Source organism: Schistosoma mansoni, assembly GCF_000237925.1.
Source record: "Schistosoma mansoni, WGS project CABG00000000 data, chromosome 1 unplaced supercontig 0034, strain Puerto Rico, whole genome shotgun sequence".
Taxonomy (NCBI): Eukaryota; Metazoa; Platyhelminthes; class Trematoda; order Strigeidida; family Schistosomatidae; genus Schistosoma; species Schistosoma mansoni.
Window position 1 is genome coordinate 1635598 of NW_017385988.1, and position 26581 is coordinate 1662178.

At 39.4% G+C, this 26581-nt stretch overlaps 1 protein-coding gene across 1 annotated transcript in view; it reads right to left on the minus strand.

Moving 5' to 3' along the window:
* Positions 1–267: 267 nt before the first annotated feature.
* Positions 268–26581, minus strand: part of Smp_091770 (protein farnesyltransferase alpha subunit,putative) — a gene marked incomplete at both ends in the record, with an annotated part of 45346 nt that continues 19032 nt past the window's right edge. Inside the window, one exon of the mRNA XM_018791891.1 lies at positions 268–648. Within this exon, the coding sequence (XP_018644996.1) occupies positions 268–648 (381 nt within the window). The remainder of the gene's footprint in view (positions 649–26581) is intronic.

The following is a 26581-nucleotide window of genomic DNA, read 5'->3' on the forward strand; positions in this document are numbered from 1 at the left end:
CATTTGATGACCTTGAGAATTTTGTTTCTTGTTTTATTTAAGGAACTTAGTCAAAAACTCAATTTCACAAAAGTTATTGATGGCTTGTATTTAGTGGGAAATCTTTCTTAGTATATATGTAACGGTTTGCCACTTGCATTCCTAGTGACATAGAGTATACTGCATATTTGAAGTGTATGAAACGATGATTGCGTAAAATATATAGCTTCCTACCCTGTTTCTCCATTTAAATGCTTCCTCATCATTTAGTCGATCAAAGGCAGATTTTCACAACGTGATTAGTACTATTATATTATTCGCAATTAGAGCACTCACCTGGTAATTTTTTGAATAGTCTTCAATAAGCTCACCAACGAAACGCAGCTCACCATTTAGGTCAGATGAAATTTCCTCGATGATCCGTCTTCTGTACTCCCAAGCTGTGTAGTTGGCGGGATTAAACAATAAAATGTCAGAGGTTAGTGAAAGTGTCCGCTCACTACGCTCGTCCTTCATTAAGGCTGCACGAAAATAGTCATGTGCATCAACAAATTCTTCAGAATATGCAATATTTACAATGTTCCGACCTCCATCATCCTGAGGAATCGGACTAACGTCATCCCATTCTTGTCTATCTTTGTAGAATACATACTTTTCACGAGTACTCATAGGTTGCAGAAGAATAACTGCAAAACAAAGTAATTACAAGTTCGCCAAAAGTCAGAGATTTATTTGCATAAAAATAGTGATAAAAAAGATATATAACGTCCAAATATTAGAAACACAGTCGAGAGTGCAATTAATAATAGTCAACTTATAAAACTTTGAATCGCATCGCACTGAACATATGAGAATGGACTTTTTATAACTATTTTAAAAGACAGTAGAAACATGAGGTTTAACTTATCTGGATTACGTTATAGAATTAATTCAATCGATCATCCATAAAACTTTATAAATACGATTATTTGCGTGTTTGTGATCGAGTTTTATTTAGGTTAATAACACATAATATGAATAAAATGTTTTGATGAAGGTTGGCAACTTGATGTTTTTTAATATCCAGGTTTATAGCAAGAGTAATTTATATGTTGTAGTTAACATCAGTGAATAAACACCTATGGTAACAAACGCGCAACATTCAGATAAAAGGCAAAGATCTGTTTCGTCAGTTTACAGCTACGTAAATTTCATACGTCTACTTAAACCTTTATTACCCATACAGCGCACTGTAAAGTCACGCTTTCGGGGAGAGTCAACTAAGTAGAGATACAGTAATCCTGCCTACCTTGAGCAAACAATGCCGTCTGAAATTTTGTAAGCGAACGTTAAGATTCTGACAGGTCGATGATATATCGAGTAACTATTTTTGTAACCTAGCCTACACCAGACTAAACATGATGAGGTCTTAAGGTTACAGACCAAGAGTGATTATTGTTATTGTCAAGTAAAGAAACTAAGAAGTACTAATAACAGAAGAATCAGTGACAGTAACCTCATAATTAAATTGTCTAGCTTTTAGCTATGTATGTGAGTAGTAATTTACGACACTCAAATCCGGTCGGAATCCAGTTTTTCCCAAAACATGTTACGATATAGATGAGTATATTTTGCATTGTTTAAAGTTAGGATTTCAAAAACCGCTGATATGAGAAACTGATTTTTAGAAAAGAAACACAACAATAAACCTACCATTTTTATGGAGAAAAGCCCCATAGCTTGTGCTACTATTCCGTTAAAAAGAAGTCTAATGTTAGTGGAGGGAACATTACTGTCAGTGAGCAACCGTCATACAGTAACATTGCAAGCAATCGCAAGGTTTCAGTGGTTTCAGAGTCAAAAAAGACACAATGAATGACGAATCAGGTACTTATTTATAGTTTTTCATTAGTGTTTATGGTCACAATTAAACAACTAACTCTTTTGATAATGAAGCGTACTTTAATAGTCTGTGTCTACAACCACACCTTCACCTGCAGCTCTTCCAGGGTTACTGTCGGTCTCATAACAAGATAAAGGAGGAGGGTTGAGTATGGGGTCGGCAACCCCAACCCGTAGAAAATAACCTTTCTAAAAAACACTAGCCAAAATAAACTCTCTCCTCAGAGTTGAGGGATCTTCATTCAGAAGAATTATAACGTCTCATGTTGAAAGACAGAATTCTTCGGAAGCCAGGAGGCCGATGATCCTTCTAACAACCACAACAACAATCAATATAGGCACATCAAATGTCCGGACAATGTGGGAAACTGGGAGGAACAGTCAAATAGCTGGAGAAACGAAAAGATGCAAATTGGTGGTTCTCGGAATCAATGAAACACATTAGACCCAAGCTGGACAGAAAAATATAAATTCAGGAGCGATGATGCTATACACGGGTCACGAAGAGGAAACTGCTCCACACACTCAGGGAGTTGCTCTGATGCTGTCCAAAGAAGCACAGAAAGCACTTATAGGATGGGAATTTTATGGACCCAGGATCATCAAAGCATACTTCAAAACAAAGAAGGAGGAAATCACAATGAATTTTATTCAATGTTGTGCACCCACCAATGATAGCAATGACTGTAAAAGTCAGTTTTACGTGCAGCTGCAATCGATCATAGCGAAATGTCCAGGAAAGGACCTGACCATCCATGATGGGAGAATTAAACACGAAAGTCAGAATGGACAACGCCGCATTTGAAGATATCATGGGGCGACATGGACTGGGAGAAAGGAAAGAGAATGGTGACAGATCTGTAAATTCATGTACATTCAACAAATTGATTATAGACGGCACAATATTCCCTCACAAAAGCATGCACAAAGCGACATGGGTCTCACCGGATCACACTACAGAGAACCAGATCGATCATATTTGTATCGCTAAAAAATTCAGAAGGTCAATGGAAGTCGTGAGAACCAAGAGAGGAGCTGGCATGGTTTCAGATCACGACCTGGTGATTGCCAAGATGAAAACGAAGCTAAAGAAACACTGGACAACTGGAGACACAGCAGTACAAAGTTTCAATACAGCCTTCCTGCAAGATACTGACAAACTCAATGAATTGAAGATAACTTTGAGCAGCAGGTTCCAAGCCTTACAGAATGTACTGAAAGAAGAAGAAACTACGATGGAGGACAACTGGAATGTGACCAAAGAAGCACTAACTTCAACGTGTCAGGAGGTGCTGGGCCGCAAGGAGCATCATCATGAGGAATGGATCTCCATCGAGACACTGGACAGGATTCAAGAAAGGAAGAACAAGAAGACAGCAATTAACAACAGCTGAACAAGAATAGAGAAAGTCAAGGCACAGGCCAAACACACAGAAACAAAGAAGAGAGCGTACAGAAGCATTAGAGCTGACAAGCAGAAATACGTGGAAGACCTAACAGTGACAGTGGAAAAAGCTGCAAGAGAAGGAAATATGCGACAACTACATGATTCAACGGAGAAACCAGAGGGAAAGCATAGTAAACAAGGGCAGGCAGTCAAGAGCAGAGGAACAGATGGTAGAATGCTTCGAGGAACTCCTGAATAGGCCAGCTCCATCGAATCCACGAGACATCGAGGCAGCACCTACAGACCTTCCTATAGATGTCACTTTACCAACGATCGAAGAAATCAGGATGGTCATCAGACAAGTCAAGAGTGGGAAGGCAGCAGGATCTGACAACATACCAACCGAAGCACTGAATTCAGACATAGAAGTAACTGCAAACATGCTCCACGTTCTATTTAGCAAGATTTGGGAAGAAGAACAAGTGCCGACAAACTGGAAAGAAGGATATCTCATCAAGATACCAACGAAAGGAGATCTGAGCAAATGTGAGAACTACAGAGGCATCACACTACTATCAGTACCAGGGAAAGTCTCAACAGACTGTTGCTGAACCGGATGAAAGATTCAGTAGACTCCCAACTTCGAGGTCAACAATCCGGATTCCGTAGGGATCGGTCGTGCACAGACCGAATTTCGGTAATATGGATCATCGTTGAACAACCAGTTGAATGGAACTCGTCACTATACGTCAACTTCATTGACTATGAGCAAGTGTTTGACGGTGTGGATATAAGAACCTTATGGAACTGTCTTCGACACTATGGTGCACCTGAGAAGATCGTAAATATCATACGGAATTCATACGACGGACTGCACTGCGAAGTCGTGCATAGAGGGCAGCTCACAGATCCATTCCAAGTGAGGACTAGAGTCAGATAGGGCTGCTTATTCTCCGCCTTCCTTTCTTTCTTGATGGTTTACTGGATTATGAAGACCTCAACATCAAAGGGGAAGCGCGGAATACAAAGAACAGGTTGGATGTGCTGCTAGACGATTGGGACTTCGCAGATGACGTAGTTCTTCTATCCCATACACAGCAATAAATGTAGGTGAAAACGGTCGGTGTGACAGCAGCCTCTAAAGCAGTAGGTCTCAACACAGACAACGGATAAAGCAAGATTCTGAAATACAACACAGTGAGCATTAACGAATTCACACTTGATAGCGAAGCTCTGGAAGAGGTGGATAGCTTTACGTACCCTGATAGAATCATTGATAAATAAGGGGGATCTGATGCAGATATAAAGGCATGAATACTGATGCTTCTAATGGAGTGTATGCTTGAACTCTAATCATGTCCTAATGAGATCACTGATTTCTATCCCTCTTACTTGATAAGGAAAGTTGGAACAGGTGAACCCTTCAGATATCAAATTGAAGATGATTAGGTCAATGTTACATTCAAGGAACAATTAGTGAAACAATTCATTCCGAAAAATCTTGGAAAGATATGCAAACATCGGCGATACCATTAACAGCGTGTACCAAAAGTTAGGAAAGATAAGTGGGTTTCAGTAACATTTACTGAATTGATTTAGGTGTAGAAGCTCGGAAAACGATGAAGACCGACGACAACTCAGACGAAAACTAATGAAAAGTGTGCTCAGTGACCGTGAGCAGTGGTGGTTAACGAAAACAAACAAGATGGAAAAGACAGTGGCCATAGACAACTTTCCAGACCTATGAAGGAAAAAGGTATTAAAACTCCGTTTGTTAGTGAGAATATCTTAGAAAAAGATGTGATTATCATTTACTCTCAAACCAGGAGACTGAATCGATGGGTAAAACACTTTAAGGAGTAATTCAACTGGCCTCCAGCTACTTTTCAACTACGCACCATCTCCAAACAACCTGAATGGCAAATATGCATAATTTTCTCAACACAACACGGAGAACACCAACCCAATCACACTTGATGGAGAAGCCCTGGAGGAGGTGGAAACTTTCACGTACCTGGACAGCACCATCTATAAACAAGGAGAACCCGATGCAGACGTAAACGAGAGGATTGGCAAAGCAAGGACATCATTTCTACAATTGAAGAACTTATGGAACCCAAAACAACTATCAGCTAACATCGGAGTCAGAATCTTCAATATGAACATCAAGACAGTTCTATTGTAAGGAGCTGGAATTTGGAGAACTACCGAGACCATCATCGAAGAAGCACAGGTATTTGTAAACAATTGTCTACGCAAGATACTGAATGTCCGTTGGTTGAATACCATCAGCAAAAGTCTACCGTGAGAGAGAACAAACCAACTTCCAGTTGAGGAGGAAATTAGGAAAAGATGCTGAAGGTGGATAGGCCGGAGATTACACTGCGCCGAGAATCGGAAGCAGACGTCAAAAAATGAATAACAATTGGAAAGGATTTCCCAGGACAGAGTTCGGTTAAGAATGCTGGTGAGAGACCTACGCTCCTCTACGAGGGGTAACGGGCGTAAGTAAGTAGGAAATGTTCATCAAACTTCTTACTAACTTTTTCTTCTATTCTTAAACCGGTGACTCGATATACAATAATACCCATAGAAATTTAAGTATTTAATAGTGGAAAATAATACTTGAAATTAACAGCACTGTGAATGACTATCCTTCGTGTTTATTAGTATTATTCCAGAAATTGATGAAACCATACATTTTTCGGTCTGACAATCACGTCTGTTATTAATATTTACGTAATTCTGTTCTGATATGTTTTCATTAACTGTTCATCATACAGTAGTCGGCATCATTCCATTTCGTTGATAACAATATAAACGAAATAGATTAAACCATTTGGGATATGTATCACTTTAATAGCAAAATTACTAATAAGCATACTTCCGTTTTTACTAATTTAATTTTATTCGGCTGTTATGTTTCATAACGAGAATACACATGAAATCATGAATTCTGTCCACAGTTATTTACGTTGAATATTCTATGCACAGAATTAAAATATTCCAAAAATTTATTAAAATCCAGTAGTGGAAATTTTACTAAAGCTCACACTAGACACTAATATATTTAAGTCATGATATGAGATCATAGTTGAGACAGAAGTATTTTAAAGTCATTTTTGATCCTAATGAATAACTCTTAGCTTTGACTAAGTTGCTTAATATCTATTTTGGTACTAATTTATCTTACTACACTTAAGAGAATACACAAATTCAGGCTAATCTGGGCGGCGACTTGAAATCGTGAAGGGGAACAGAAAAGAGGAAGGCCAAAGAACACACTGAGACGGGAATTGAAAGCAGATATTAGAGGGATGAATAGCATCTGGAAAGGATTTCTCAGGACAGAGTTTGATGGAGAATACTGATGGGTGGCCTATGCTCCACTACGAGGGGCAACAGGCGTAAGTCAGTATCTAAAACCAAAACACCTTGGTTCTATGCAAGACTTGGTCATAGGACTCGCTAGTAAACCATGAGACTGGTGACATCTAGTTTTCGGACTCTTTTTTTTAAATACGAGTGACCAAACAGTACTTTCACTCAGAGCTTGTAAAACATTTTTTGGCTAGATAAAAGCTAGCCGAAAGGTTTTATGGAAACACTCAGGCAATCGGTGTTGTAACCATAGACTGATCGTTTAATGCTAATGAATATAGTTATGATGAGTGATATAAGTTAAGAAACACTTATAGGTGTTATGTTTCTGCTCACATAATTATCTTAAGAGTTAGTATTGAATCAATTTCTTCATATTTTTTTATTAGTTTTTATGAGTAGGCTGTGATAATCCCGGAATCCCAGACCGAAGTAGATGGTTTCCTTAGTAAGTCATTCTCCAGTCTTCTGACCTAAAGGTTTAAGGCAGTGCAACTCAATGACTTCAGACGTTATCAAATATGCCTCAGGGTACCAAAAAGACCATAAGATGGAAATTAATGGAGAACAAAGTGTTAATTTCGGGGAACTCTACTTTATCTCCATTGTTTGTGAATTTTGAGGAAATGTCTCAGTAAAGAGCAAATTTGTGGACACACCGGGTCAAAGTAGACCGGCTTCCAAATAAGCCAGGAGAAAAGGATAATATATAAAAATGTGAGGTTAACATATCGGGAATCGGGGTAGTATTCTGGGTAAGAGTTATTACCCCATGGAGTTTTGATAATCATGAAGATACCACCTGTATCGTAGTTTGACAACGCCTTCAGTTAAACAAGTCCACTGAAACTAGTGTGGTCAGCATCCAATGTCGAACACTTAAAAAGCTATTGATTTTGGAGAATTATTTACAGCTACAATCACATGGCGTCGGTTGTAATTTAAGAAGGTAAGAGCTGAGTAACAGAAAAGACTATAGTTTCGAGTTGGTTTTGCATGTTACACTCGAGGTTTTCACCACGAACTGATCACCAATAATCCAGTCATTTCCAGTTTACAAAGGGACTTGGGATTGAGATAAACAGGACAAGTTGGAAAGAGAAATTATCTGGCTTCATAGAACACTCTTGACTACTTAATGACTCATATTAGGCACTTGAACGCATACGCTGCCCTAGGAACAGGCATGTTTTGTTACTAAGCTAAAGGACTGTCTAAAATTCACATTTCCGTTGCGTAACAGAAGCCTTTATTGGTTTTGAGCATTTCAATGATCGGTTAGTCAGTTCCCACCAGCTCCGCAGTAGGATACAAGTTGTCTGTCGTGGAGCGGTCTGCATCTAGTCAGAAGGTACTTCGTGTACTTGGGGAGAATGAACAGCGGCGTGAGAACCGGAAAAAAAAGCAGAAGGTGAGTTGACGACCAAGCAAGCACAAACAATGCATTTACACTTAATAATGAAAACAGTCGACATCAACCAGAAATAACACAAGCCCCAGGTTAAAATAATCTTGGGATCGCAACTAGTAGCAGATAGTTTAACCCGCTACAGCTACGGTATAAAAAAAGTCAGCTACAGTTGTTGTAATTTGAGCTTCGCGCAAAATATACAAGACGTTATCTTAATTTTGATTGGTTAATCTAGTTACGACTTCGGTATGGAAAGACAAGAGAATAGTGACCTGGGTTAGTCTTAGTAATGACAATCCCTCAGTTGGTTCAACTTGCTCTTGATAGCATCAATAGATGGAGCTTCGATCGCGTGGTGAGTTAATGGGTTCCATCCATTGATTCAAAATGGTTCAAATGGCTGTGGATGGAATAGAAGAAGCTTTCGCTTAACCGGCTTCCGTGTTTAGTAGCAGTGGATCACCAATACCTCCAGGCAATAACCTTAGTATATTAACGATAATAGAGGAAAAAAAGAAATTGGTAGATCCTAATAATATATTATCCTTAATCCTTAAGAATAGGTCAAGTTTCCTCTCAAAGGACTCCTGGGAAGTCGCTTGGACCAGCTCAGTTGGCAGCAAATTCCAGCATTTGACAACTCTTACAGAGTAGAAGTTATGTCTACAGTCTGTTCTGCTATGTTGGGTCCCCAGTTTCTCGGTATTACCCGCTAGGTTAGTATTGTGACTAAGCTTAAGTAGATGTTTAAGGTGATGACAAGGAGTGTTAAGGATACTGTAAGTCATAAGAAGGTCACCTCTAAGACGCCTGTACTCTAACGAGTAAAGGTTGTGATTGGAGGCGCCGAACTGAGTCCCCGAACTGATTTCGTGGCTCGCCTTTGGATACGTTCCAGAGTGTTCTTATCCTTTTGGAGAGAGGGAAGAAATGTTTCCATACTCTAAATGTGGAAGAATAAAACTGTTGAAGATTATGTGGAAAATTCTATCCTCAAGCTGGCCAAAAATGCACTTCAATGTTACCAGTGCAAGGTTTGCTGGAAAGGCGTTCTTGTCACATTTAGCTCACGACTTCAAGTCGTAGGGTACCAACATTCCCAAATCTTTTTCGACTTGAGATGCTTCTAGAGAGGAGTTTCCTAAGTTGTAACTATAGTCTGCAACATGTCGCAGATGGACTACTTTACACTTTGGAGTGTTGAAGGTACGTCCGTTGTCGTCTGCCGAACGTTGAATCGAGTCAGATCCTCCTGTAGTGCTAATCCTTTTGGTTACGTATCTCTCTTTCCAAAGTTTCACATCAGCAAAAAGCAATAAGTCAGACGATATATGTTGTGGAAGATCGTTTATATAAATCAAGAAGAGAAGAGGTCCTGGTATTGAGCCATGAGGGACCCTACTAGGACATTCCATAGCCTGAGAGAAAGTGAAGCTAACCCTGACCTTAAGATGTCGGTTTTCTAGATATGAAGCGATCCAGTCAATCAGAGGGGGTCTGATACTCAATCGTCTAAGCTTATTGGTTAGACATATGCGGTTGACCCTATCAAAAGCTTTTGAGAAATCAAGGCAAATAACGTCAACCTTCCACTTGCGATCAAGGATGGTTGTCCATCTGTCCACCGCAGTCAACGGGCTGGTTATACAAGAGTGACCCTTCCTGAAACCATGCTGTTGGGGTGAGAAGAGCTTTAGGGATAGTAAGTATTCGAGTATACCATCGCACATTAGAGACTCCATAATTTTAGAAGGTATGGAGAGAAGGGCCACTTGTTGGTCGCTTGAGGGTTCGCTGCGTCGACCTCCTTTGAAAATTGGTGTGATGTGAGCCAGCTCCCAAATTTCCGGTAGTTTGCTTCGATTTAGCGAGTGTAAGAACATCAAGCTAAGTGGTGTTGCCAGGATTGAAGCTGCTTCCCTCAGTATAGCAGAATGAACCATATCCGGACCTGGAGAAGTGTCTTTTCTTATGTGCTGCAGTTTACGGAACCCCAGGTCAGCGCTCAAGTCCACTTAGGAAAGTCCTGTGCAGGTGTAGATAAAGCCTCCATCAGTGTAGTTGATGTGGGTCGGTTGAAATGTCCGGGAGTATTGTTCAGCCAAAAGATTAGCGACATCACTGTTTTAATTTGTCGGACCATTAGGACCTAGCAGTTGGGAAACTCCAGTTTTGCCTCGTCGAATAGAAGCTGCGTAACGGAAAGTCTATAACCGTCTGACAAGTAATTTGTTCCAGGTCTGTAAATTTTTTCGGAGTGTTCTCATTAACTCTCTGTTTTGGAAGACAAGAAAAGCGAGCGAATATCAGATACCAATATTTCATTAAGTATTTCAAAAACTGATCAAATCATCTCTAGTTCCCCTATATGACAAGGAAAATAGGTTTAGTTTAGTCAGTCGGGCATCATACGGGAGCTTTGCAATTCTGAGAATCGGCTTAGTTAAAGTACTGTGAACCATCTCAACAGCTCGCTGTCTTTTTTAGGTTGGGACTAACTGCTTGTATGCAGTTCTCGAGTTTATGATGAACGGATGTGTATACAAAGTCAAAGAAATTTTAGCATCAACCACAGGGTTCTGAAACCTATGCATATGTAGATGCAAATGTAGTTTTTAAGTCTCGGCTTATGATGACTCTTAAGTCATTGTGTATCTGGATCACAGGAAGCTCGGTGTTATCCACCATGTGTGCATCTGTACCTTAATGGCCAATAGGCATTACAATGCCCTTGGAAGCATCTATCGGCAACTGCCAAATTTGAGACCATCCAGTTAATTTCTTCAGGTCATTTTGAAACTCTTAATTATCACCTTTACATTTTATCGCTCTCCATATCTTGACATCGTCAGCAGATAACAAGACCGGTGATGATAGAAGAATAAGAGGGTCGTTTGCGAACGGAAACTACAACACTGACCTCAAAACGATGCCCTGAGACATGCCGTTAGGCCCAGTTTCCTGACTAGACAACTCTGAGTTCACCTGTACTCCTTGTTGACAACCAACTACGAAATCTTCCTTCCACATTAATAAATTACCTCTAATCCCGATATTACTTAACTTTTATAACAGCCGGTTGTGAGGATCTTTGTCAAACGTTTTGCTGGAGTCAATCTAAGCTACATCAGTAGATAACTTTTCATATATAAGAGTGCACCAACTTTCACCGGTAGGTAATAAGTTAGTGTGACATGCAAAACCTGTTATAAAACCATGCTGCTTTACAGAAAGAATCCGGTTTTCGTCTAGACACTTGAACAACTTCCAAGTAATCTTTTCTAAAATTTTAACAACCACTCTAGTCAGCCTTACGATAGTTTTCACGTCTGTGACTCGTACCGATTTTGAAGATAGGACTTACTATAGCATTCTTTCAGTCTTTTGGTAGTCGGCCCTGGGTTACAGATAGATTAAAACATAATCCCAAGGAATTCGCTACAAACTTCTCTAATTCCTATAGTAACCTAGGATGCATTTCATCGGGTCCCATGGATTTGCCTACATCATGTTCATTTCGCACACCAAAGACATTGAGTTCTATAATGGTCGTTGTTCTTAGAATGTATATAAGCGGGTCCCATGACTTGTAATAGAAGGCATCTAAGGTACCTAAGCCTTACCATAATCGGCTTCCGCTGATAAAACGCCACAGTCTCTCCATAATGCTTGGACGTTTCTGTTTTTCTTAGTTCTTAATTCTTTATGAATATAGGTGTTAAGGGTATTTATCGAGCTCCTTAACAGGCCTTTCCCCAATATGCCTTCCAGGCTTGCGGAGGGTTGAAGCACAAATATTTTGAGACTCTCTATATTAAAATCGTATCTGATCTGCCTTCAGCGTACCGTAGGTGCATTGAAGTCACCTAAGATCAAATATCGGCCTCTCAGTGACTTAGTGTTGAAACCGTCTAGCAAGACCTCATTCACCTCTCAGTCTGGATTACGGTAAACCTGTAGTGACCTGCTTTTCTTGACGAGAACGCGATTGGTATAATGGAAACAATTGTTATTATAACCAATTGTACCAGTGATTGTTTTACTATACTCGTTGTTGTTCAACTGTATCAAAATCACTTTTCGTTCGGTCGTCCGCCTTGTTCGCTGGAACATTCTTACGCTCTGCCCTTAATGCCTGTACTCGTTGGCATGTCTCGGTATTCTTCCGATACCACGAGATCGCCAATAAATTTACTTTATCTGTACTAATTACAGCGTTCTGGTTTACGAGCTATCAAAGGAACCAAGTCGATTTCAGGCGCGTAATCTTACTGTAGTGGTGATCATAGTCATTTCGAGACTCGACTCCATCTACAAACCAAACCGGTCATCAGCTCTTGTCATTTGCATTTCAAGAGGCAACTAACTAATTCATACGTTTCACTCTCATGGTGTATATTACCAACAACGGTAAATGGGATAGTATTTCTGGTGAGTAGAGATACTCCTCCTTCACACTTCTGGATTCTTTTGGCTCTTACGAATGTGAAACCTTCAAAGTCAAGTTCCCTACTGTCTACAAACTATCAACCAAGTTTCTGTGACAGTGATTACACCCAGCTTGGTAGGGTCTATCTGTACACCTACCTCTGATCGTTTATTGAGCGAGTTCCGAGCATTTGTGGGACAGATCCGAAGCTCATTTAGATAACTTCGTGCTGAATCTCAAATGGCTCCGGCATCATTCTCTGTTGAAGCCTCACCACCTGAAAGTTTACAGTTTTTAGGTCCTTCCCTCCAGCGTCTAACTTTAGTTTTAGTTCCTTTTCAGCTTCTCATCTTTCTATACGGTCTGTCAGCGGCGTTTCTACGGGAAAAACTTCTGGCCCTTTTAGTTTATGTCCATAATGTAATATTAAATCCTTTTCAATGGGAGATTGTAATACCAATCTAAACAGTCTGATTTGATTTCGTTACAAGCTCGTTTTGTTACCTAGTCTACAAACCTTCAGGAAGGTGACCCCAGAGACATCTTGAGTCACTAGCTAGTTAAGTAGACTTTTATCAACCCAATCTCGTGCTCAATGCGAGTTCCAGGCTCAGGTGTCTCGCTCTCATTTACTCCATGAAGAACGACTGACTTGCCCCTATGATCAGTCTTCAGTTTCTCAGCCACTGTTTGGAAGACTGACTCTTCTTTAGCGACATTAGGTCGTTTCTTTTACTTGGTTCGTACCCATTGATCAACTCTCATTCGAGTAGCAGTCACAGTTGCGTTACACACACCATGAGAACCTGAATCGATGCCGATGAATTGGATGGTCACGTTGTTGGTTTTCTTCTAAAACAAGGCCTAGTACTAAGGTAAATGTTTCTGAGTGTTTCCTGGATGCTTCCACTTGGAGTGAGGGACAGAAATGAAAACTTCCTTCTAGATTTTTAAGTCTTGACAGGCTTCTATGAAGTTGGTCCTTCTTCCTTTGGCTCGTGTGAATCATTCGATTCTGAGCTAATTTTGGATGACTATACATCGATTCGTGTATCAGAAAGGTGAGCAACATCAAATCCGTCTCGTTTACACTTGCCTACTTGCCTTTCAGAAGCGATCACTTTTGTAATGATACCGAATTTGGAGCTGTTTACATCCTTGGAGCATTGTTAAAACAACCACATGCGTCCCTTTTTTACCGGACCAACTGAAAGCCTTGGGTGTAAGACTCGTGAAAATTTTATGCTATCAGCCTTTGCACTCATCGTGCTGCATGCCACTTCCACAAGGTTCTGACACCCTGGATGTTGGAATTTGCTCCTTTTGAGCCATCCGGTCATCATTCTTAGGTTTCCGGATAAAAAAGACTCAAAAACGCTAAGAGACGTAAACCGATAACCAGAAAATATGTGACCGTAAACTACTGAAGCCAACAATTCAACAGGTCAAAAAACTAATATACTCAATAAAAACATAGAGATAAAAATTTCTTTCTAGGAAAAACGATATTTCTGGGTTGCTTTAACTGAAGTCAATTCGGTCAACATGAAAACAACAGTCTTGATGCATAGTAAATGACCAGAGCTATAAATCCAGAGAAGGAAGTGGCACGGTAGGTCGCCAGAAATAAACTCAACCTCAACTCGTCGTTTCGACAGTCGCAGTCAGGAGGGAAATGTCTTTTCCGCCATCTTTGTGGACAGTAACAGTCTAGTTGTTTCGTTCCTTACCTTCCACTGGCTTTTCAGTGTTGCGACAGTATTCAGTTTCTCAGTGCGCCAAAATTCCGCAATTTATGTGATGCTATAAATGTTGGCGCTAATTTTTGTAATCAGTTTTGTTTTCAAGGCTTTTGTTACTACCGCTCAGGCCAAAATATCCCTTCAAGCATCCTTGCTTGTTTTACGTGAGAAAATGTTCAAAAATTTTCTGAGTATTTTCTTGTGTACATCAGATACCAGAGTAAGCGTCTTTGGCAAAACTCGATGTTGCTGTCATCTATAAAATAACTTGTACTGCGAATTCCATATTGTACCAGATTATAATATTGAATGAAGCCATTACTAATAATAATAACTGCCCGCATATTCGTTTCCAAGTGTCGCCCATAATGTTATCGACAGCTTCAGATGAAAATGACTTCCAGCTCATTATTCAAAAGAGTATATTAGGTAACCTCGACTTGTCAGAGGGGGAAAAGAATACTTAATGTCCAGTTCTTGTGGATTCCACTTATAATTCTTGAAGATTATGAGATCTAGGCACCTGATGACCTGAAAAAAATTTAGGCATGGAAGTACATTTGTGAAGATGTACTGGCGAGTTAGTAGTCAGCCTTAAGTGTCCGTACTGTACAATGAATACAGATTTTTCTTTTTAAAAAATGGCATAGTGTCCACTTTGCGACCCAACATCATGTATAAACTGATCACTGACATGTTATGTATCTATGCAATAAGGCTTCAAGATGTCCATAATCGTTATAAATTAAATATTAGAGGGTGCTTGGTGCGAGCTGTGACTTTATAGGATGCATGCATTAATTTTGTCTCAGGTGTGATTCAGACACAAGGAACTCCATAGCTGTACACTGAGGACATGATGTTGGTTATAAGGGAGTCAAATCAGACCCAGAAGTTCCGCGTGCGTGACTAGGACAGAACGACCACCCAGTTCTTCCAGGTTCACACTGGTGGCCTAGCTTAGATGAACTTGTGTATTCATACGTAAAGTGTGGATGTAAACATTCAATAATGCATAATGGGTTTTAGTGGAACACACATGCAATAGTCGTTTGAGTGTCCTGGAAGTCTTAGCTTTCTTCCAGAGCTCCTTATTTTGGTCCAGTTGTGGGATACCAGAGAAGTCTCGTCGTGGTTTCTGACTATCGGGAAGGGATCGTAATTGCGATGCTCGTTCCATTCTATTGTACAGGAAGAAAATCGACAATTATTAAATTTCCTCCTGAATGCGTGACTTCAAGACGGTCAATACTGACATTATCATCAGTCCCCTTCATGTCGATGATATATTATTTGGCTTTACTTTGGACGTTGAAGAGTCCTTCGTAGGTCGTTCAGACAGGTCATGTTAATGAAACGCAGCGTGCGAAAACGTGTGCATTATGTGGTGAGGCAGTTTGAAAGAAAACGTCATTTGACCGATTACGAGTTCAAGCTGGTTTAACCGAACGATTCGAACTAACTCTCTTAGGTAAAGAGACGAAAAACTATTCCGTCACCCAATTGGTTGACAAAAGAGGGCGATTGAGAGAAAGCATGTCAACTTAATCACTGCCCAATTTATTCTCAATTCGGATTCAGATTAGTGCAAAATGATATACGACCAAATAGATGACTAACACGACCAAAACGTACAAACAATTATAAAAGTTCAATTGTGTTCAAACCTGGGCATTAGATTAGAAGAACAGAGAACCAAATGTCACGTTTAAATTACAATAGCTTTAAAACAGCAAAGCGTATGGTGATAGATCATTCATCAAATCAAAGCTTATGGTTTGTGGAACAAACTTGGGACTCAAATAAATGTATTTTACATGGTTTGAACCAAATAAAATAACGTCTCCAGCAAAATGTTCCATTTTTTGTCATGACTTCTTCGCTTTACTGTTCACACAAAAAATAAGTTATAACTGCCATTTATCCTAGTACATAAGTAAAGAAAACAGGCTAGCGTTTTGATCTTCGTAGACGTGGTCTGTTTGGTCAACTGGAATAAATAACAAAAAGTAAATGATTCGTCACTGGTTAAAAGCTATAATTAAGATATCACCATTCATTTATGCCCTTGGAAACCCGAGCTATTTTTTAAGGGTCAACCTGAAGAATATCTAATCTTCTGCATTGTCGCAATGGTCTAATAGGATTTCGTTCTGGTTTGACAGTCTTATGAGCCGTTGAATTTCCTATGTTGAAAATGTCCGGGAAGATTTTCTATATCGAACCCCGTCTCTCGGTTTCCTGTGAAGTGTCAGCATTTTTCCAGTATGTGGTTGGCGTGAGGTATACACTTTCGGCCTTTAACTTCCACCACATACATTATATTCCCTCGTCTTTTAAGTACGAGTCCACTGGTCTACTGGGGAGGTAAGCATCGGAAATCACGGACGGATATTTTCTGGTTATTTCGAAAGATCATAAGTTTCATCCCATGGTGGCGATTAAATTGGGTCTCCATCTTTCAGTTTCTTCTTTCTTTGCCCTTTCGCTTTGGCATTTGATTGAATCGACGGGAGTTTTAACTTTTTTGTCAAACATATTTTCTTCAGGAGATAATTGATTCGGTGTCGATGGATTCGGAGTTTTTCTGTAGATCAATAGAAGGTCATTGGGAATTTCCTCTATATTCTTCTCCACATATAACTTTAGTAGTGCCCTTTTGGATGTATCCACAAACCTTTCAGCCTCACCACTCGATTATGGATAGTATAAAGGTAGAAGAACATGAATGACTCGAAATCTGCTGCAGAACTCTGCTAAAATGGAAAAAATTAACTGCGTGCCATTATCCGACACAAGAACGTCTGAGACTTTAAGACGAGAAATTAACTACTATAGCTTTGTAATAGTTTCCTGTGAAGCGATTTGGTTCATGAGATGAGTCCCCGGTCACTTTGAGTAATTAACGCAAACGAGAAAATATGCACCTTGGAATGAGCTAGTAAGCATCGCTGTATTAAGCTCAGGGAATATTACTCTCGTTTGCGAACATTTCGTGGCTGAAAACAAGAATCCACTGAATGATATGCATGCGGAAACAGCGAAACGAGTAACAGATATTACACTTGGATTCCAGACATCAGAATACTATTGAATTGGTAAAAGATTGCCATATCGCTATAATAATCCTGGTTGACACTAACTAATACTTATATATGGCAGATAAGGTTAGGGGTTATGATCGTTCGAAGCTAAACCCCTTGTATAGAACGACCAATTCAGAATGTGGTAGGCTTAAACCAAACGTACATACAATGACTGTTGTCTATTTTCCAAGAAAAATCATTATGTGCACCCGGCCAGGGTTCTTTTGGAGATGAACGTGAGTAGTGTTCCGCTTTCAGTGGACATTTAGAGGCTGTAGCACATTTTCTGCACGCATGCACCAAACTTTGGATGTGCCCAACAGTGTTAGGTCAATATACATAGCTTTGAGCAATAGCTTTCATTCTTCCAATGCCTGAATGAGCTGTATGGAGTTGTTTCAGGACGAGTGAGCGTAAGTTATTTGGAACTACTACGCGATCAGCAAGCATAATGCAGTCACTCGCATCGAATAGAGACTGGCGCCGTTGATAATACTGTAATAAAAAAATAGTTGTGGTCTTGACAAGGGGAAATAGGTTCAAACTTAGAATCAGGAAGACTGTTCATCAAAATCGAGGGTGAATCAAAAGAGAGCAACGTGTTAAGAAAGGCCAACAACTATGTGTTTTATCACCTGCTGTTTTTGTTATTCTCATTATTTGACCTAACCCCAGTCGCGCGTCATAATGCAAATGCCTGAGTTATCATACGCTAACAGTCGACGTCGACCGTGGAAGGCCCTTGATGAGGACATCATCAGTTGTGAATGCAAATGTCGAGCGCTTTCGACATTCTTTTGGTATGCATAAAAAGAAGAGTTATCACAGATGAGCCCAGACAATTTCGAAGTATAAATCGGATATATAGTCATTCCATGGCAGCAAGAAGATGCTAATGCCTTGTGTAGTAACACAAGAGTTTCTTTTCCAAGACGAAGCGAATAGTACGTACAAACTTTACGAGGATAGGGAACTCATAAGCAGCAGATTTGAGATACGGTGAGAGGTTTGCGATGAAATTAGAAGGGAGGATTGGTAATTATCACTGAAGAATCTTTAGTAAATGGATAAGTCTTTGGTCTCCGAAGCGCTTATTTTTGTGCAGTCTTTGCTCCGTGTTATAACAAATGGCTTGGAGTATAAGAAAGTGTGAAGACACAATAAGAACTCTGTTTACTATAAAAAGATTTTTATGGTTGCATTCTTGACTCAACAATGTGTACGACTTGTAGACGTACTTTGCCATATCATATTCTGTGGTTCCTTCATCAGTAGTAAGGATGTGTTGATAAAATTTTGTACTAATGTTCGTGTTTATCACAGTTTTATGGAAAGATATACCGATATAGTTCACAGGTAACTGATTTTGACATTGAGGAAAAGTCAAGTATTTGCTTTGCGAGTAGCCGCATTGTTATAAGAACTTGTCAGTACGCAAAGCAACGACAAAATAATGAGCATATACTCCAACTGACAACTACATACATTTGCACAGGTTTATACTGTTGGAAATATAAATAATGAACGATATTGTAAAATGGTAGTCAAATAATGGATGTCTGTTCCTGGTCATGATATACATAAGCACTACATCGATTTATAAGTTTTGCGAAGACATCAAGTCATACATATAAGTCAAGTCACCACAACAGCATATTCGAGTGACTACTTGCAAGGCTTGTAGTACAAAACACTTAGAAATTTTACCATGCCTACAAAGAATCTGGGGCATTATGTGTTGTTTGCCGTCCCTAAAAACTTAAAACTGCCCATAATTGTTATATTTATGCATAAATTACTCATTAGTTGAACAAATGTGCACGTGATCAATACCAAAACAGTTGTCAACTTGCAAATTATTCACACCATCTTTCATATCCAACGATTCTTTAAGTTGTTCATCGGTCTAATCTGGATTGCTGGAAAGGCCTCAGACTTGTGATCATTTGATGAAAGCCATGAGCTGCACATTACAAATGTGTGCACGGCTGAGTCTACGAAGTTCTGAAAAAACAACAATTCAATAACAAAGCAAACGATCAAACTTCGAAATGTATATCAAATTCAACACTTAAATAGAATAGCAGGTTACAAAATCAAGGTAGAATCGTCTTACTTTTTGTAAACAGTTCCCTTCGTTCCCCAACCGTCCTAAGTTTTTAACCAGGCATTTATTACTTGCAACCAAATTATAGACATCGAAAAAACTGCCATATCCGAACGAAGAATTAATGAGCAGTAACTGCTAGGAACTATTCATATGCTATTATAACATATATTCGTATTGTGCAAATGTTAAACAATTAGATTATATGTATCTATATTCCTCTTATGATAAGCTTTTATTCTACCTACTGACTGTTATTATACGGTTTACCGTTTTTCAAGTATTCCCGATTTGTTAGTTACAGTATCCCATGATCACAACCACTTTTAGCTTGATCTTGTTTGATCATTGGTTTCCGATTCATGGTGTGGTGTGGTCTGGTTTGCTTGTATATAAACCAAGTATGTCTGAAACATATTATTCATATAGTGAAAGCTGATATTCGTGTTCTGGACTCAACGGGCATGGTAAGGCGAGAAGGACCAATAAGGACTCTGAGCCGCTCTTACCGGTCAACATGTCACTGGTCAAAAGACAACATAAACTGACTCACAAACCTTAAGTATTATTACGAAATTTTGGAAGGATCCGGTTACGACACTCATAATTCTGATATTAGTTTACTGTATAAATACAAAAAAAACTATCGACAAGCAAAATTTAAATTATATGCATTCATAACAACGAGATTTCACTCGTGAAATACTTAAGAACGATAGAACAAAATAACCTCAGCACAAATTTAGTGTGAGTTCCTTCTCGTTTATTCTTTATCAGCTTTTTACTCTTCTGTACACTATGTTGCCTCACCATTAATATTATTTTACCTCCCGCCACCCTATCTGTAACTAATATATTTCTACACTTTTCCGCCCACTTTGGTAAGTAAATATCCTACATTATACCCTTCTTAATACCTATACTCTGATCGGCAACCTATACTTCATAATATGGTCAATTGAAGCATTGCATCGAAGCCTTACCCACAGTCCATAATTTGCAACTGTCTGATAAGCTTATAGGGATAGTGTTTCCCAATAGGATGTGAAACAGAGCATTGTGTGAGATATTATATATATCCATAAAATAAGCCTAAATGAGCCTAACATCACAAAAGGAGGGAGGGTGGTGTTACTGACCAGCAAGCATTGATGATGAGGGCGATGACTTCAATCCACCCGTGTTTGTGGGGCAGAACATTTTGTTTGTATCAGGCTCTTTATGGATGAAAACAAGTCAATCAATCTGTGATATTGAGTTCGTTCTCTTATACCCACCATTCAGACTCATGTTTCTAATTTTTATGCTGCATTACCTATTCTACTAAGACAACCTATAACATGCTAACTCGGACTTTTACATGAAAACTGCGGCAGGCATGGGATGATGAAAAAAGCAGACTGTAAAGGATATGGTCGTTATTTTACTTTACAATCTACTCTCTGTATGCACCCTCTGTTCCAATAAACTGTCTTTCTCATTCCAATCTTGACTTCCCTTCCTTCATTCAAACCTACTCCACCTTGATAAATGTCACAACTCATTGTTATTTATTATTGCACTCTCTTATTTGGAGCCCCTGATCACATTTCACTCTAGCAATATGAGCTAGTATCAATTTAGTTTAATAATTTATCATACCTTCGTCTGTTCCATTACTAAATGTTAAGCATTGGTTATCGTCCATATCCAAATGCCTTGCTGCTCCCCGGTTTCTTTTTTTTCTCTTCAGAATCTTGCTCTGAGAACAAAGTTGAGGGACATCTGGAACAAACTCGACGAAGGTGCCTCCACATGGTCATAGTTTGCACCAAGTGCTTCACAAGCCTACTTTATAACAACTATTAACTTAAAAAGTTGCATTACATAAATACTTAGCACGAACGAAATCCTAATACAACTGTGCTGAGATTGGATCTGGTGTGTAACGTGAACGCGATGCCTCTTTGGAAGATGTTTTGAAGACTACACAGTATTTCTAAACGAATAAACTGATATTCACTTTTATAGGTTATATTTACTAAACTAACCTGCTTGGGATGCGAACTGTAAACCAGTAGATGTTATAACTTGTTGATCATGCCTATAAACATGGCGTGTACCTGCCCTTGCCGAAATATATTATTATATTATATCAGCTCTTCTCCTGGTTCTCACATCCTTCATCGTCCTCCCGAACTTTTTGTTGATGCAGGTATGGTTGACTTGGTTCTGCGTAATGTGGTCCGGTGAAGCCCATGTGGTTTTGTGAATGCGTTTATATGGTTGTGAACTAGGAAAATATATGACGTCTAAAAACTGTTACACGCAAAACTGCTTCAATCTGCATTTACTAAAGTTCTGCTAGACACCCTTGTTCATCAACATCCTTTGCGATGATAAACCATATATAAGAGGTTCTTAAAGCCCATTTTTGTTAGAAATCTGACAATAATCTATCTCTCACTTGATAAACACCTCATTTCGCTTGGTCCATTTTAAATTGGTACAAATAAATGCACTGAAGTTGACTTAACATTCACCCAGATACTTAGCGGCTGGGGATAAGCTCCAAGTTGTCAAGTCATCTAAGTGTACCGTAGTCAGTTACTGTGGTTATGTTTTTAGTTTATTTAGTTACTCATTCAAAGATATTTTGTAATCATTTATAAGATCAGATTAGTAAAACGTGTTGTAGTGAACGAAGACTTGGTAGAAAAAGACAATTTATTGTAAAGATGTCACAAGCGTGCGGAGTTTGACCACATATTGACATGTAATACCTTGATAACTGAAGTATACCGTCCATACAAATCAGAAGTGAGAAATGAAGGAGTCCGAATGTTTATTTGTGAAGCTATCGTTATGTTGGGGAACTTTTGGTATAAGCTATTTAACGGTTGTATGAGATACGTAACACAGAATATTCACTCGTGACCTGGTGCATATAACTGACCATGTGCCGTCAGCTAGGTGAGTTCAGTACAACCAATGGGGTCGGCATCAATTTTGTAAACATACCAAATTATTTGTTACGGGGATTTTTCAGCGTCACAATTCTTAGTGCAAAATCAGTTGAGGATACCACGGATATTCTAGTCTTGCAACTAGCAACCAGTAGTATCTTCTATAATCGTTCGTTCCCAGTCGAATAGAAACCAGAAGTCAGACGAGGAGAGGTAGGAAAGATATATTTGATACGTTACCAATATATCGAGGAACCTTTACTATAAGCTGGCTAATGAACGTAGGAGCTGTGTCCCACGCCGTGTTGCAACGTGATCTGGTACGGATGCATGACCGAAAGCCTTCAGCTAAACAAGTCCACTTAAACAACGTGGTCAGCATCCAATGTCGAACACTTAATGAGCTATTGATTTTGGGGAGTTATTTACAGCTACAGATCACTCCCCCCCAGTGAGGTAGTGATGCCCCTAAGACATGACCAGCCAGAAGTTTAAACCCAACGAGTTTGTCATTGGTAAACACTCCTCTGATAGCTTGCTTCGTTTAGCAGCGTCTGGTGGTCTTTCCTTAAACTAAGGGACCAAAATGTACAACATAGCAATAAAAAATAAAGTACAATGTAAATTTCGGTTCCTTGCGAAACTTTGTCGTTCTTTTCCAGCCGTCCTGGAAAAGAGGAAAAATAAAACGTGTGAGTGCATGTCGAAAATACACTCGCACTTGCGTAAGGACACAAGATGAGCGGGGAAAAAAATGAATAAACTAATACACTTACAAACAGCGTAAAAGCGATCGGAAAAAAAATGTTTTTTTTTGGTTTTTTATATATAAAAAAAATATATATACGCTCAAAAAAAAATAATGTTTTGTTTTTTATATAAATAAAAAAATGAGCATATTAAAAAAAATTTTTTTATAATAAACTATGAAAGGGTAATTCAAGATAAAGCTTAGGTCCTACGTGCAATATTCGTTAAGATGTTCTGGAAATCTTACTCGTCTTCCAGAACGCGTTGTTTTAGGTTTACCTATCGACGTTGGCGAAGTATCAAGTTGTGTGTCGGCTGTCGTGTAGGGTACTACAAGTGTAGAAGCCGTGTCGTACGATTGTACCGAAGGAAATTCGACGTAGCTAGGGTCTCCTTCTAAGTACGCTGCTTTGAGTCGATCGATACTGATGCTATCGTTCGTACCGTTCTTATCGACTACATAGTACTTAGGTTCGCGTTGAAGAACTTTGAAGGGTCCTTCGTAAGCTGATTCGAGGGGTCGTCGATGTGAGTCTCGACGAACGAAGACGTGTGTACTATGTCGTAATTCAGGTTGAACGAAAACATCAGTTGATTGAGGTCGAGTGTGAGCAGGTTTAACTGAACGCATAGCGTTTGTAAGCCTACTCGTGTAAGAGTTTAGATCCATGTTCAATGAAGAAGCTGAAGGATCCACGAATTCTCCTGGGAGTCGGAGTGTCGTTCCGTAAACGAGTTGAGATGCCGTGTATCCAATGTCAGCTTTCACTGCATTGCGGATACCTAGCAAGACGAGTGGAAGAGCGTCTGTCCACTGTGAAACGTTTGAAGCTGATAATGAGGCTTTTAGTTGTCGATGAAAACGTTCTACCAACCCGTTTGCTTGTGAGTGGTAGGCGGTCGTTCGGAAGCGCGTGATTCCTAAAAGTGAGGTTAGACAACGGAAAAGTCCAGATTCGAATTGGCGTCCGCGGTCTGTAGTGATGGTTGAAGGGCAGCCGAAATTTGCTACCCATCGTTCGACGAAAGCGCGGGCCACGGCTTCAGTAGTAATGTCCTTAATCGGTACTGCTTCTGACCATCGAGTAAAAAAAAGTAAACGAAAAAAAGTAAAAGAAAACATGCTTTATCCTCCCCCACTATTTATTGATTATTAACCGTGGCCTTCCGCTCCTAACCCTCAATTTCGGTTTCCGAATCTCTCTAATGAATAAATCCAAATTATACTTTCTGAGTGTCATGTCCTTTTATTTTTCTTATTACAAGTAGACAGATAACTCACTAATCTTATGGATGCTGACCAACTAAGGCCGATCAAAAGAAGCTCAAATGTCCTAAATTCTTGTGAGTTGTTCAATGTTTTGTTTTCCTTACCCTGAAAATTTCACAATATTCTCTTTCATATCCTCTGGTTTGCTATTAGTCCTTACCATCTCATAACCACATACAATCTTAATTGTCTCTTATAACCTTCACCATTAGTTATCTTCATAGTAGTACGATATATTAAATGGATATCTAACCCATAATACAAATGCTATTACCATCTGATTCGCTTGTAACATGGAACTTGTAGAGACAGTGTATTCCAAATATGGTCCTTGATAAAAGCAATATTCATTCCGACCACAAACGTAAGAAAGCCTAACATCATAAAAGGAGGGAGGGTGGCGTTACTGACCAGCAAACATGATGGTGGGGAGATAACTTCAATCCACCCGTGTCTGTGGAGCAGAACATATTAATTACGGCTCCTTATGTCTAGTGGGATGTCACGAACCAACGGTATTGATGCGAAATTATTCATGAAAAATACCACTTTAGATCCTGTTAAAAAAAAAGCTAAATTGGTTCCACTTCCTACCGAGTAATCCTATTACAAGCAAACTAGACAATTGGCTAAAAACGAAGCCCACTCTATACCCTATAAAATCTAAAAACAAAAAAGAGAGTTCAAACAGCTTCGAAAAAAAGGGAGACAGCCATTTGTATCGGTATACTGTTTTCAGCACTTTATTTTATAACTACACAATTCCATACTTTCTTCTGAACTACCTTCATTTATACAGTTCCTTACCCACTCATACCTTGCCCACACTTATTTTCCTTTAACACATTAGTATGTTCTTACCTAATAAATACTTCAGTAACAGACAAATAGACTAAATGGTTATACCTTAACTATTCCTCCATGAAAATTGTGTGCTCTGCTTTTCGTCCTCCCTTTTTCTTACACCTTTTTCAGCCTCCTGCAGATACTCCACCGAAAACAGATATGGCACGGGTGACTTCGTCATACACCGTTATTAAAGCCTCAGATATTCCGGAGGGATATAAGTTCGAAACTTCTAAAAGCCCCCAACTTCGCAAGTATCTATTCTCGACCATCAGTTGTATGTTGCAACGCTACCTCCATAAAGTGCGCCAAATGCGATATTGATATGTTTCTTACAAAATCCATTTACATTCATATCTTATGAAATATCAACCCAGCTGAGTAATTTTCAACAGTGAAAATTGTAACTTCTTTAACAATTTGATCTTGCCTGTAAACCGGTATGCCTCATGTAACAATCTGTTATTTGAGAATAAATTATTATTAGTATTATTATTATTAAAACGTTCTACGCATGTTAGGAGATATGAGTATCCGTTCAAGTCGGGTAAGGGTCCTACCAAATCTAGATGGACGTGGTCGAAACGAGCGTCAGGGGTCTTGAAAGAGCCTAAGGGACATTTGTTGTGTCTTATGACCTTAGATTTCTGACAGCTTACACAGGAGCGTGCCCGCTCCCTCACGTCTTTATTCATGCCAGGCCAACAAAAGCGTTCGGCTATAAGTTTGACTGTTGCACGAGCACCTGGATGAGAAAGATTGTGCAACGTATTGAAGACGTTGCGTCGATAATGTCTTGGTACTATTGGACGATCCCTACCTGTAGATGTCTCACACAGTAAGGTTTCCTTACCTGTTCCCATCTGCTTAATACTTAGTTTAAGAGTTGTCGAGGATAACTCATGCTGAAGATCAACGTCTTCTTTTTGAAGCTGAGCGAGTTTAAGAAGGTCGATTCCTTGGAGACTGTTCAAGGAACTTATTCGAGACAAGGCGTCCGCGACTACATTGTTAGCTCCAGAAATATGTTGTATGTCTGAAGTAAACTGAGAAATGTAGTCGAGTTGTCGAGACTCTCGCGGTGAGTGCTTGTCTGAAGATGAACTTAAGGAGAAGGTAAGAGGTTTGTGATCGGTAAAAAGCGTGAATTCTCTTCCTTCGATAGAGTGCTGAAAATGCCGTACAGCACAATACATAGCTAGGAGTTCCCTACCGAACGTGCTGTACCTAGATTACGCGTCTAACAACCGTCTGGAGAAAAATCCTAGAGGTTGCCACGAGTTGTTAACCCATTGTTGTAAGACTCTTCCGATTGCTGAGTCGGATACGTCTACGGCGATACTAATGGGCGCTTGAGTGTCCTGATG